This window comes from Vipera berus (genome assembly GCF_964194415.1).
Source record: "Vipera berus genome assembly, chromosome: 3".
Classification (NCBI taxonomy): domain Eukaryota; kingdom Metazoa; phylum Chordata; class Lepidosauria; order Squamata; family Viperidae; genus Vipera; species Vipera berus.
In genome coordinates this window covers 194,445,223-194,458,257 of record NC_138204.1, presented here as the reverse complement: position 1 = coordinate 194,458,257, position 13,035 = coordinate 194,445,223, and the positions used below count along the sequence as shown (strand labels likewise).

Genomic DNA, 13,035 nt, shown 5'->3' with positions numbered 1-13,035 from the left:
AAATTTTTAAAAACACTTTTTATCTTGTTCTATATATCTAGTGATATAACTTTAAAACACGAATTCATTTTAAGTAGCTTGAAGTTTCCTGGGTCTGAAATAGATTTTGAGTATCATTCTTATATTTTAAATGATTTTGGCAATAATAGTACATATGCTTGAAAGGGTTAATATTTTGAGTGCTGCATGCCATTTTGATGTTTATATTTTATAATAGTTTACAATTGCTGTTAGTTGCATCCTGAAGGGTCTTTACTAGAGAGTGGCTTACTTTTATCCCACTGGTGTGACCCAATTGCATACCAGTTCTCCTTCTTCCCTTAGAGAGAGACTCTGAGCTGTTGCGTGAACGTGAGTCCGTTTTACGTTTGCGTGAACGAAGGTGGCTTGATGGAGCCTCATTTGATAATGAAAGAGGCTCTACAAGCAAAGAAGGAGAGCCAAACCTTGACAAGAAGAATACACCTGTCCAAAGCCCTGTCTCATTAGGAGAAGATTTGCAGTGGTGGCCAGATAAGGTACTGATTATTTTTTTAAAAAAATTAATATATAAGATGTGTTAACTATATATTTATATTTCTTCTCTTTCTAACAGTCTGAAAATACATTATGTTATATGTATGTGGTTGGTATTGCTTAATCTTAAATTTATGGTACATACATACATACATACATACATACAAAGTTTAAATAATCATTGACCTTAATAACAGGACAATTTACATAGAGGTAGTCCTCAACTTATGATCAATTGTTTAACAGCTGTTTAAAGTTCCAGCTGCCATGGATAGGGTGCTTTATAGCCTATAAAGCACTTCCAACTGTTATAAAACATCCCTCCAGTAAGGTGACCACAATCTACTGCTTTGCAACCTGTTTGTGCTTACAGCCAGTTGCCAAGCACCCATGATCACGTATATAAACACATTTACAATCTTCTCTGTCACTTTCCCTAAACAATCAGTGCAGAAACCGGCAGGGAAGGTTGCAAACTGCCATGGAGCTGAGATTCTCTCCCCACTTTTTGAGAGTGAAAGGGCTGCTAGCTGGGAGAGAATCTCATTTATGTACTGACTATATCTTTGGCCATTGGGTAGTACTGGCTAGCTCTATCAGAATGGGGAAATTTAACAAAATGAGTTTCTAAAGTACAGTTGATGTTTGACAATTATCAGAATATTTTTTTTGGATGATCAATAGACTAGTGATACCACTTAATCACATCAGAACAAGGATGATAGAAAATATAGTAATTTATGTTTTCAAATGTACTCTTTGCTATCTTTCCTTTTCTATGTAATTATTTACTATTAGCACAAACCCTGCGTTTTTATATTATAAGTGCTACTTATAATCTAAACGCTGTGACTTTAGATCAGGCATGTCAAACTGCTGGCCCGTGGGCTGAAACCGCGCCCACTGCATTGCTGGCAATGGGGAAAACGTCCCAATACGTCATGTGACATCATGTGACGTCGCAAGTTTGATATGCCTGCTTTAGATTATAAAGCTGTGGTGGTGCAGTGGTTAGAATGCAGTATTGCAGGCTAATTCTGCTGACTGCCAACTGCCAGCATTGTGGCAGTTCAAGTCTCACTGACTCAAGGTTGACTCAACCTTCCATCCTTTCAAGGTCGGTAAAATGAGGACCCAGATTGTTGGGGGTAATACGTTAACTTGTAAATCGCTTAGGGCTGTAAGGCACTGTGAAGTGGTGTATAAGTCTAAGTGCTACTGCTATAAGCGCTACTACATTTTTTTGATGGTGCAGATGTTAGTGTAATTAATGTTCACGATAAGAAATGCTGGCTTCTTTAGCCATTAAGAAAATGAAAATACAAATAACCCAGGGCTTCTGCATCAGTCCCTCCCTTTTTTTTCTTTTCAATTTGCTAAAAGTTACATTATTTTTTTTAATTAAACACATTTGTTCAAAACCCAGAACCTATAGTTTGGAAGAAGTCAGTACCAGAAATAACAACTTGAAATTTCTATAATATCTGGGTTGTTTTGAATCCGGAAATAATAGATTCCTGGTTTGGATGAAATGCAAAGCTGCAATTAATTAAGGACTTCCTGGATTAATTATAAAAACTAAAAAATGGAAGACCAGTATCTTGTCATAGCAAAATGCCTATCTACTTTGTCATAAAGTTTCAACTGATGTTTTTTTAAAAAATGTATTAATTTTGAATGGAAATTCAGTTATGTTAGGAAGTAAAAATGTGAATGTAGTTCAGCTGCAGAGTACAGTGATTCAATAACTGAAGTCAGGTGATGTAAAATGTATAGTAATAAGTAATTTATTTTGTATAAATTTAGTGCATATTTTTGTTTTGTTGTTGTGCATATTAGCGGGATCATTAAAATGAGAACAGTTTTTTCTTGGTAAAGCCAGGGGTCCTCTTGTCTATCGATTAAGTCATTTTGAAGAATCACAAACAATTTTGGAGAATCAATTTTGTTTTAAAATGAACAGATAAGGGAAACCAAGTGAGAGCACAGTCAAAAGCTTCTGTCTTATTTTGCTAAGCCCATAGATAATCCTTGTAGTACCCCAAAGTATGAAAATCTCTATGGTAATGATTAAAACATAATCATTAAAAATAAACAGTGATTTTCTTCCTGCACAAATAATCCCAATGAAATTATTAGTTGTATTTATTGCGGAAAGGGTACGGCACAATTTCAGTTATCATTTTAGATGGTTGCAGTTCTGCAGTTTGAGAATCCATACTGTAAAAAAAAACAACCAATAGTACATTAAATATATAATTCTTACAGTGTTGAACATTTAAACTTATCTGATTTTGTAGGATGGAATGAAATTTATTTCTATTGGTGCTCTGTATTCTGAATTGGTGGCAGTGAGCAGTAAAGGGGAACTCTATCAATGGAAGTGGAGTGAATCTGAACCATACAGAAATACACAGGTAGATACAATTATATTTGTTTGTTTGATTGATTATTTGCCATCAAGTTAGTATTGACTTTTAGCGATCACATAGATTTTCTCTATGAAGATCTGTCTCAGGTTGATATTTCAGATGCTCCAGTGGTGTACCCATTGCCACTGTAATTCATTCCATCCATCTTCCTGTTGGTTGATCTCTTCTTTCATTCCTCTTACCAGTTCCAGCTTTATAGTCTCCAGAAAGTTAGATCCTGTTATAATGTGTCCCTAGCATAATAATATTAGTCTGGCCATTTGTGCCTTGAGTAATTTGTTCAGCGATCCATTTGTCTATTTTCTTGGCTAACAATTCTGTATAATGCTATACAATATATATTTAATAAAAACTAATGTGCTGTAATTACATCAGAGTGTGACCAAAATCTGGCTAGTGCTGTGCAATACGTGGAGTGATTTTGGCACCCAGCATAGATAGAAGGAGCAGTGATAGCAATGAATTTCTAACAAGAGCTATGTTGCTTGGCTTTTTCTGGCTTGTAATTCTCTGTCTTACTTGAATAAAAGAAAATCACTTTCATGGCAAAAAGTGTGCTGCTGTTCTTGAATATGAAATTGGGGTGGGACAAAATCTGCTTTTTAGTTGATCCTTGGCAGGAAAGTAATGGCAGGAAACACCCACCATTATAGTGGATGTTTCATTGATGATTTTATAACATACTATCTGATGATTTTGTTTCCAAAGAATCCATCAATACATCATCCACGTGCAGGATCATTGGGATTGACAAATGAGAAGATAATTCTTCTTTCTGCAAATAGCATTAGAGCAACTGTTGCTACTGAAAACAATAAGGTATGAAACATTTGAGAAAACATTTTCTAGTTTGTATTAGTATTTTATCATTCTAATAATAATTTTTTATAAAATTTAAAAAAATCAATTATATTAATTTTACCACTTTATTGCAAGATAAGTTTAATTGTTGTCAGCTACCCAAACTACAGAAATAGTTAAGTAAAAGAGAAACTATCTTAACAACAACAACAACAAAAAGAGGAAAACCAGCTATAGAAAGTTAATAAAAAACACATTGGGCTTTTTCTGCCTTGAATATGGCTCCCCAAACTCTGTTTTGATCTTGCTTCTTAAAATTATTCAGAAAAAAAAAAGAATTTGTTAAAATTTCATCTCAAACTTGATGGTAACTGATTGTTCATGTTGTGTAATAAAGAGTTGTCAGTAATGATTGACTAAATAAGATTCTGAAATGAAAATATCTGATCACTAAATATTTTTTTCCTTTTAGGTGGCTACCTGGGTAGATGAAACTTTGAGTTCTGTAGCTTCTAAATTAGAACATACTGCACAGACCTACTCAGAACTTCAAGGAGAACGGATAGTTTCACTGCATTGTTGTGCCCTTTATACCTGTGCTCAGTTGGAGAATAATTTATATTGGTGGTAAGTGTATATTTCTGTTCAAAGCTTTAAATATATATTTGCAAAGAACAAAAACCTCCCCTGACCAGGTTATGTATTTTATGTTTGAAGAGGTTTTTTGTTCGAAAATCAGTAGGTGAAAACATGATGAAAAAAGATGCCAAAAACCTTGTTCAGCTTTAATTTAATTTATAACATTTGAAAAGCTGCCCAATTCAAAATAACCTACTCCCCATTTATTTTAACCAAATAGAAGAAAATTATCTTCTATTCATATGGGCCATACAGCTTGAGAGCAAGGCTGTCTTGAGAAAGAGAGAGAAAAGATGCTTTTGTGATTAAGACACTTTAATTTGAATACATGATTTTTTTCCCAAGTATTTCTGGCTGAATGTTTAAAATGATATATGATACTACAACCTGTATTTTTGCTTGATTGAGTTTATATTATTCTGCCTTTTAGTCCTTCAATCTAAAAATGAAAAGTTTGTATTTATTAATGAAATAAAAATGTTTGTAACAAAGATTAAGAAAAGATCAGGGCTGCCTTCCGTTTAGGAGCCACATTTTTTTCCCCACAGCACATTTCCAATTCTTATTGGTCAAGAAGATGGAATGTTAGGAGTTATAGTCTCAGCGTATCTGAAAGACAGTAGATTTTGTGTGTGTGTGTGTGTGAGAGAGAGAGAGAGAGAGAGAGAGAGAGAGAGAGAGAGAGAGAGCTCACTGAAGATCAGACCATCTGCTGCTAACCATAGAAATTTCACATCAGTCTAAAAAAATTCTAGAAAAGATCCAGTGCCAATGAGATAAAATCTCAAAAACATTCCTGAAAACTATGAGGTCATAAACAGATTCAAAGACAGAGCCTTGGTGGAGCAGTGGGCTAATGCCTCCTTAAGTAACACCAGCTGCCTGCAATTAGTGCAGGTTCGCATCCCACCAGGCTCAAGGTTGACTCAGCCTTCCATCCTTCCGAGGTAGGTAAAATGAGGACCCAGATTGTTGGGGGCAATAAGCTGACTTTGTAATAATGCCGCTTGGTGTGTGTGTGAAAGCCCTAATAAGCAGGCATATACATAGAATGAAGGCTACTGCTAAGCTTGTGTAAGCCGCCCTGAGTCTTCGGAGAAGGGCGGGATATAAATGGAATTAAAATTAAAAAAAATAAAAATAAATTAACTTTGTGGAGAGAGAGCCTGAGAAAGGTAGAAATAAATAAAAATGATTGCAAAAGAGAAAGGCAGAAAGAAACGAAGGGCAGACTGGCTATTAAACCAAGCCATAGAAATAGTTAAGGGAAATAGACTATGAAAGCCAGAGAGGATCTTGGGAAAACTAAAGACCTTAATGGAAGCTTTCAGTGGTTAGGCAAGAAGATATATATATATATATATATGAACTGGGAGTATAGTCAGATAGAAAAAGACTGGAGAAAATAGAAAGCTATTTAAGCAATACTATTATGAGTACACACTACAGCAGAGGTGTCAAACTCAATTTCATTGAGGGCCGCATCAGCATTGCGGTTGCCCTCAAGGGGCCGGGTGGGTATGGCCAGGGTGGGCGTGGCCTACTGGGTGGGTGTGGCTAGAGTGCGTATGGCCTACTGGGTGGGCATGGCCAGCTCTACATTGTTCGCATCGAGGGTGCCTATGGGGACCTGGGCAGGAGTGGGACATATCTGAGGGTCTCTGGCAGAAAGAGGGTCTCTGGGCCAGAGCCAAGGCAGTGGGGGCCGTTCCCTCACTGTTTCCAGGATGGCTTCGTGGGCCACATGAAACCACTTCGCGGCCTTGTGCTTGACATGTCTGCACTACAGAGTGGTGGATGAAGCTGGCTGGGAAAACATTCTGTCTGCCTTCTTTTTTATATATGAAATGTCTAATTTTCTACTCTTGGCCTCCAACTGACATACTTTCCATAGATTTCAAAATACACATTCTTAACTCAGTGTGAACAGTTAACTATTAGAACCACAATTTTAGGAACTGCCTAATATAATCTTACCTTCTCAAATCTTAAAATTCTTTCATTGGCTAGATGCATTGTCATTAATTGTCTCTTGTTTTAAATTTCTGACTAGTTTATTACATCCATTTCATATTAACGTTAGTATTTTTCTTCCTAGGGGTGTCGTTCCTTTTAGTCAAAGGAAGAAAATGCTGGAAAAGGCTAGAGCCAAAAATAAAAAGCCCAAGTCTAGTGCTGGTATATCTTCAATGCCAAATATCACTGTTGGTACTCAGGTATGTACAAGCCTATTTTTTAAAAATGTTGGAACAAATTGAACTACAAATGAGTTGTAGAATGGCACAGTATCTGTATATGGAATTCTTAGGTTGAAGAACCTTGTTTTCTGAACTGACAGAATTTCAGGTATCCTAAATATGTGCTATGCCTGGTAAATATTATATTTGTCTCCCTACCTTTGTTTTCTACTTTATCACTGATTGAGCTGTAGTTTTAAGTATGCTGATGGTCTTACTGTTAGGAAACGGTGTCCTGAATATTTTGCATTTAAACATTTATGTGTATTTCAGTATCACATTTTTATCTACATAATACTGTTTTTCCTTCTGATCTTTTGAAGTTTAATTTACTATAATTAATTCATTATCTCTCTATTTCAGGTGTGTTTGAGGAATAATCCTCTCTATCATGCTGGTGCAGTGGCCTTTTCAATTAGTGCTGGAATTCCTAAAGTTGGTGTTTTAATGGAGTCTGTTTGGAATATGAATGATAGCTGTAGATTTCAGCTTCGGTCACCAGAAAGTTTAAAGAACATGGAGAAAGCTAATAAAACTACAGAGGCAAAGTAAGTGCTCTAAAATATTGTGAGGAACTTCTTTAATACACTTAGTCATGAATGAAAATCTTTGAGAAGCACTGAATTATGGATCTCAGTCTCTTTAACATTTTTGACTTTAATGGAATTCTGTTTGATTATAATACAGAACTGTAATTTTAAACTGTTAAATATTTCTCCGAGGGCTGCAGCAAATAATGGAGAGAAGCAATTAGCTAGGCAGCCTTGAGTAATGCATAAATTTCAGGGTTTTTGAGTTTTTATTTTAATTCCAATTTTCACTAAGGATAATCCTTTAATTTGTACATTTTAAACAGTTTTTTAAATGTTATATTAACATCGCTTGCTTACTTAAAGATACCGGAAAAATGAATAGGTATATGTGAAGCATTCACCAATCTTGAATTTGTGAGAAAGCAGACTTACTTATAACTTTTATGTGCTGTCCCAAAAGAGAGAGATTTCTTACAATAAATTAACTTGAAAGCAATTTAGATATAAATTATGTATAAATGGGATAAGAAACATTCCAGAATAAAAATATGAATTCTAAGCTTGACTGACTCAAAATATATGAATTACTTTTTGAAATCTTAGGCCTGAAAGTAAGCAGGAACCAGTGAAAACTGAAATGGGCCCACCACCTTCTCCAGCCTCTACCTGTAGTGATGCGTCTTCAATAGCAAGCAGTGCATCAATGCCATACAGTAAGTTATACGAAAAGAAATAGTTCATAATTGCATTGTCACTAATTTTGCTGTTGTAGTAATTTATCTGTAATTAACTTCTAAATATTTAATAACTTAATACAGTTATTTGGAAAATACCAATTTTTTGATCAATTTATATATTTTTATTCCGTTTAATCAGTGGTGTTTTCATATTTTCCTCATTATATTTACTATATTTGAATATAATATCAAGATGCAATTGCTCTGAATTCTGCCTGTTGCTTAGTAGCACATGGCCCAATTGCTCCTGTTGCATTCTCCAGCCAGTGGGAGTCACCAGTTAATTCCTCCCAGCAGTGTGAATTCCAGATCAGACATGTAGAATACATTATTAGGATAGTGTCAGATTGATTTAGTTCTACAGGAAACTTTCCTTCTTCAGCTGTTTCTGATTACATTAATTGTTGCCACTGGTGGGAAAATTTGAACAGCGGCAATTGAGTAACACATATACAAATAGCCTTGTTACTTGTTCTTCCATTACTAATGGCTTTGCAGATCTGTGGTTGGTTAAATATAGACAAGATCTCTTTATCTGCAATAAATGTTGTTGCCACACTGTTCGATTTAGAAGACATTGTGGAGGGGGAAGTATTTCACACTGCAGAATTGTGTGTGGGCTTTTACACATGTATAAAACACTTTTTTCATCTGTGGTTTCTTTATCTGTGGTTATTAACTTGAAGTGGAACTCCTGTAAATATTAAGATCCAGTTTATGCCGCTTTTAAAAAATAAGCTAGAATTCTCAGCAGTTCTGCTTTATTATTATGTCCAAATGTAGTCAACCTTTTCAGATTAGATTTGAAGATCAATAAAATATTAATTTAATAGATAAAAGTGTTTTAATGCGAAAGTTTATTTTTATTTATATTTCATATTTCTTAATCACCCATCTCACGGTTATAATATAATTATATTGTATATAAACAATATATACTGCTATATTGTAGCCATATGCAGACTTTCTATAATCAAACTTATTTTAATTTTTCCCCCCATTCTTTGTGCTTATCTAAGAACGCCGAAGATCTACCCCAGCTCCTAAAGAAGAAGAGAAGGTGAATGAGGAACAGTGGTCTCTTAGAGAAGTGGTATTTGTGGAAGATGTTAAAAATGTTCCTGTTGGGAAGGTTTGTATAAAACAAATCCCATTTTTGTTTACCTTTGGGTATTGATTTTCTACTTTTTAAAATTACCTCACAGGTGGCTCAGTGGGTTAGGACGCTGAGCTTGTCGATCAGAAGGTTGGCAGTTTGGCGGGTCGAATCCCGAGTGCCACGTAACAGAGTGAGCGCCTGTTACTCGTCCCAGCTTCTGCCAACCTAGCAGTTCGAAAGCACGTAAAAAGGTAACAGTGTTCCGTGCACCTTTGGCGTCTAGTCATGCCGGCCACATGACCACGGAGACGTCCTCGGACAAGCGCTGGCTCTTCGGCTTTGAAACGGAGATGAGCACTGGCCCCTAGAGTTGGAAACGACTAGCACGCATGTGCGGGGGAACCTTTACCTTTACCTAATTATTTTACTCTGAAATAGAGATTTCTACAAATGATTATGAACTTGATGCTGCTTATTTTGTATTGGCTTAATCAAAACAAGATACATTACAAGCTGTTTCTCTGTGGCAGATTGTCTTAAATAGAGTTTTTCCCCTCTAGTTACTCTGCTAAACTAGAACTGTTTGTTAGTTTTGAATAGATATAATTTCAGTCTGCATATAATAAGTGATTTAACTATCATAAGCCACTTAATTAGAATATATCACTTCAAAATTGCTGATGCATTTCGAGCATATAATATTTTCAACATGACAGTTTTAGTTAGGTAACTGCAGTTTTAATGTGCTGGGATTGGGGAATACCTTTCGGTTTTTACTTCTTTAAAGGCAGCATAAAAATAAAATACATTTAAAATAAAGCTTCTAGGCAATTATTTGTCAACTTTCAAAGCTCTTTAGTATTCTGTAAGTGATATATTGGATAACATGCTATGTTACAAATTAAGAAAGCTTCTTTGTGTGAAGTCAGATTTTTCATTCTGTTCTGATAAAATACAAAAATGGGGGCCGAGAGCAACCCTGGGAGCATAGAAGCTTTTAGTGAGGCTGGAAGATTTGTTTAAATTGAACATAGCCCGCTTCAGGAAAAATACCATATTTTTCCATGTATAAGACGCTTCCCCCCCGCAAACACCCTGTTCAAAAATCAGGTGCGTCTTATACAAGTGCAGTGTCTTATACACGGAAAAATAATGGTAACCTCCGCAGCCCAGGGCATGCCTGTGTGGGTTGCCATGCCGCCTGGTGCAGATGTCAAGCCCCTGTGGGCTTGCCACTAACGCGAGGGGGGACGCGAGGGGGGACGGGGCAAGATTGTCGTCTATCCGAACTTCCGGATTTGCTGGCTCAGCTGATCGGCGTGGAGAAACTCACATGCCAGAGCATCTTATGCAAGGGTGCATCTTATAGACAGAAAAATACGGTAGATTATGATACCACTGTGCTGTGTTGCTGTCTTGAGTGCATCCTCTTTAGCAAAGAAAATTATGTATTCTAATATTGTGGCATGCTTATGGTAAATTTAATAAATTTAATAAATCTAATCTAATGTAAAAGAACTGTGTCTCTAAAAAAGGTAGGCAGCAACTGTGATGTTGAAGATATTGAATTAGGTTTTATTTATATTTCTTAAAACATTAATATCTAGTATTTTTTGAAACTTAAGTCTTCAACTTCATTATGTCTTTCATTTAATTCTATATGTGTATTTTTGTTTTAGGTATTAAAAGTGGATGGTGCTTATGTTGCTGTAAAATTTCCAGGAACATCTACTACTGCAAATTGTGCAAGCAGCACTGGGTTAGATCCTGATCCCTCTTCTCTTCTTCAAGATTGCCGATTACTCCGAATAGATGAACTACAAGTATGTATAGTAAAGAGAAAATATGACAGTTTAAATGGTTAGCAGTTTGCTGCTGAGGGCTACAAGTTACCATTTATATACGAATCTATTAATCACCTTTAAAGCTATAGAACAGACATGTCAAACTCGCAATGTCACATGACGTTGCGCAACATATCGGAGCTTTTTCTCCATTGCCAGCAATGGGGTGGGCGCGGTTTTGGGATGATGCGTCCGGCCCATGGGCCGGCAGTTTGACACCCCTGCTATAGAAGATACAGAAATGAACAGATAATAGAAGAACTGGAGAACTGATAATGTAAAGCCTTATAGTTCATGAATCCTGATTATTTTGTTAAAAATCAGCTGAATATGATGTAAATGAGATTTTAGAATTACTCAAAATCTATCTGTTAAACGAAAACCTGGGACCATTTATAAAATTGCTGTAAATTCAGAATAAGCAAAAAAGTATAAGGTAAAGGTAAAGGTAAAGGTTCCCCCGCACATGTGTGCTAGTCATTTCCGACTGTAGGGGCCAGTGCTCATCTCTGCTTCAAAGCCGAAGAGCCAGCGTTTGTCCGAGGACGTCTCCGTGGTCATGTGGCCGGCATGACTAGACGCCAAAGGCGCACGGAGCACTGTTACCTTCCCACCGTAGTGGTCCCTATTTTTCTACTTGCATTTTTACATGCTTTCGAACTGCTAGGTGGGCAGAAGCTGGGACGAGTAACAGGCGCTCACTCTGTTATGCGGCACTCGGGATTCGGCCCGCCAAACTGCCAACCTTCTGATCGACAAGCTCAGCATCCTAACCCACTGAGCCACCACGTCCCTCATAAAAAAAAAAGTATAACTTGTTTTTAATTACTAAATATAGGATACAATTATGGACATTTTGTAAAATTAGATTAAAAAGAATATAACTAATGATGAATGATAAAAGTCATTATTTTTAGCCACAACAACTTCAAACAATCCCCATTTTGTTGAGTAAATGTCAGGGACAATGAATGGAGGAAAGGAATTGATCTTTAGCATCATGATGCCCTATTTGTCACCATGCAAGACAAATTAACTTGGCTGGGACTGCAGAAGAATCTCTAGTTCTTTCTAGTAAATTTTATGCTTTTAATAAGAGGAGTGATTAGATACAGCAAGGTAATTGTATTAAAGTTAAAAAAAATTATTTGTTCCAGGTGGTAAAAACTGGTGGGACACCAAAAGTTCCAGATTGTTTTCAGAGAACCCCTAAAAAACTATGTATTCCAGAAAAAACAGAAATTCTGGCGGTTAATGTAGATTCGAAAGGTAGGTGTGAACTTTTTTCTTCCTCACTGTATAGCACAGTCAAACATCAACACAGGAAATGCTTTATGACATTTTATATTATGTCATAAACTGTTTTATGATAGTTTTATGTTATAAAATTTGCCAAGTTTCAATTCCATAGGAGTTATGGATTCTTGATTTTGAATGCATTCTGTAAATTAGGCCATTTGAAGTACCTTGGTTAAAAAATTGTTGCCTATGATGGATTTTTTTGCCCAGGAACAAGACTTTTAGAAACATATTGACATCTTAAACTAGCAATCGTCTTTTTCACTTTTTAGGAGTCCATGCTGTCCTCAAAACTGGAAATTGGGTTAGATACTGCATTTTTGATCTAGCAACTGGAAAAGCAGAACAGGAAAATAATTTCCCCACTAGCAGCCTTGCTTTCCTTGGGCAGAATGAGAGAAGTGTTGCTATTTTCACTGCTGGACAGGTTTGTTATTCTAAATATTTAGAAAGGGGCTTTAATGCAAACTTGAATTATTTTGAACCTTATCTTTATAGGAAAGCTGTCAGTATTCTTGTTCCAAATACAGGGTGCATAATTTTTCTCCATATTTGGGGTGCAAGGAATGGGAAAAGAAAGAAAGTTACAAATATTTAATACTCTAGAGAGGGTTTATCTAAGCCTATGACACAGTTCAGTGGTTGAGGAGGGAAAATGTTGGGAAGGTCTCCTCCCTTTCTGTAACATTTGGAATGATTTCATTGGTGAATATATAATCCCTACACAAAATAGGAATGATCAGTTCCCATCATCCTTGACATAAAACTTGTGATATTGGAATAGATGTTGTGATATCTATGTTAAATGGTAAAATGTGCATATAATCTTTTATTTTTTTTAAATCCCATTTATATCCCGCCCTTCTCCGAAGACTCAGGGCGGCTTACAATTTAAGCA

At 36.0% G+C, this 13,035-nt stretch overlaps 1 protein-coding gene across 3 annotated transcripts in view; it reads left to right on the top strand.

The window, feature by feature from the left end:
* Nucleotides 1-13,035, top strand: part of UBR5 (ubiquitin protein ligase E3 component n-recognin 5) — an 86,122-nt gene that overhangs the window by 26,532 nt on the left and 46,555 nt on the right. For all 3 annotated transcript variants that reach the window (XM_081325002.1, XM_081325003.1, XM_081325001.1), the window contains exons 9-19: nt 307-518; nt 2,817-2,933; nt 3,657-3,767; nt 4,222-4,376; nt 6,487-6,604; nt 6,989-7,173; nt 7,762-7,871; nt 8,915-9,027; nt 10,674-10,817; nt 11,996-12,107; nt 12,410-12,564. In XM_081325002.1, the coding sequence (XP_081181128.1) occupies nt 307-518; nt 2,817-2,933; nt 3,657-3,767; nt 4,222-4,376; nt 6,487-6,604; nt 6,989-7,173; nt 7,762-7,871; nt 8,915-9,027; nt 10,674-10,817; nt 11,996-12,107; nt 12,410-12,564 (1,532 nt within the window). The remainder of the gene's footprint in view (nt 1-306; nt 519-2,816; nt 2,934-3,656; nt 3,768-4,221; nt 4,377-6,486; nt 6,605-6,988; nt 7,174-7,761; nt 7,872-8,914; nt 9,028-10,673; nt 10,818-11,995; nt 12,108-12,409; nt 12,565-13,035) is intronic.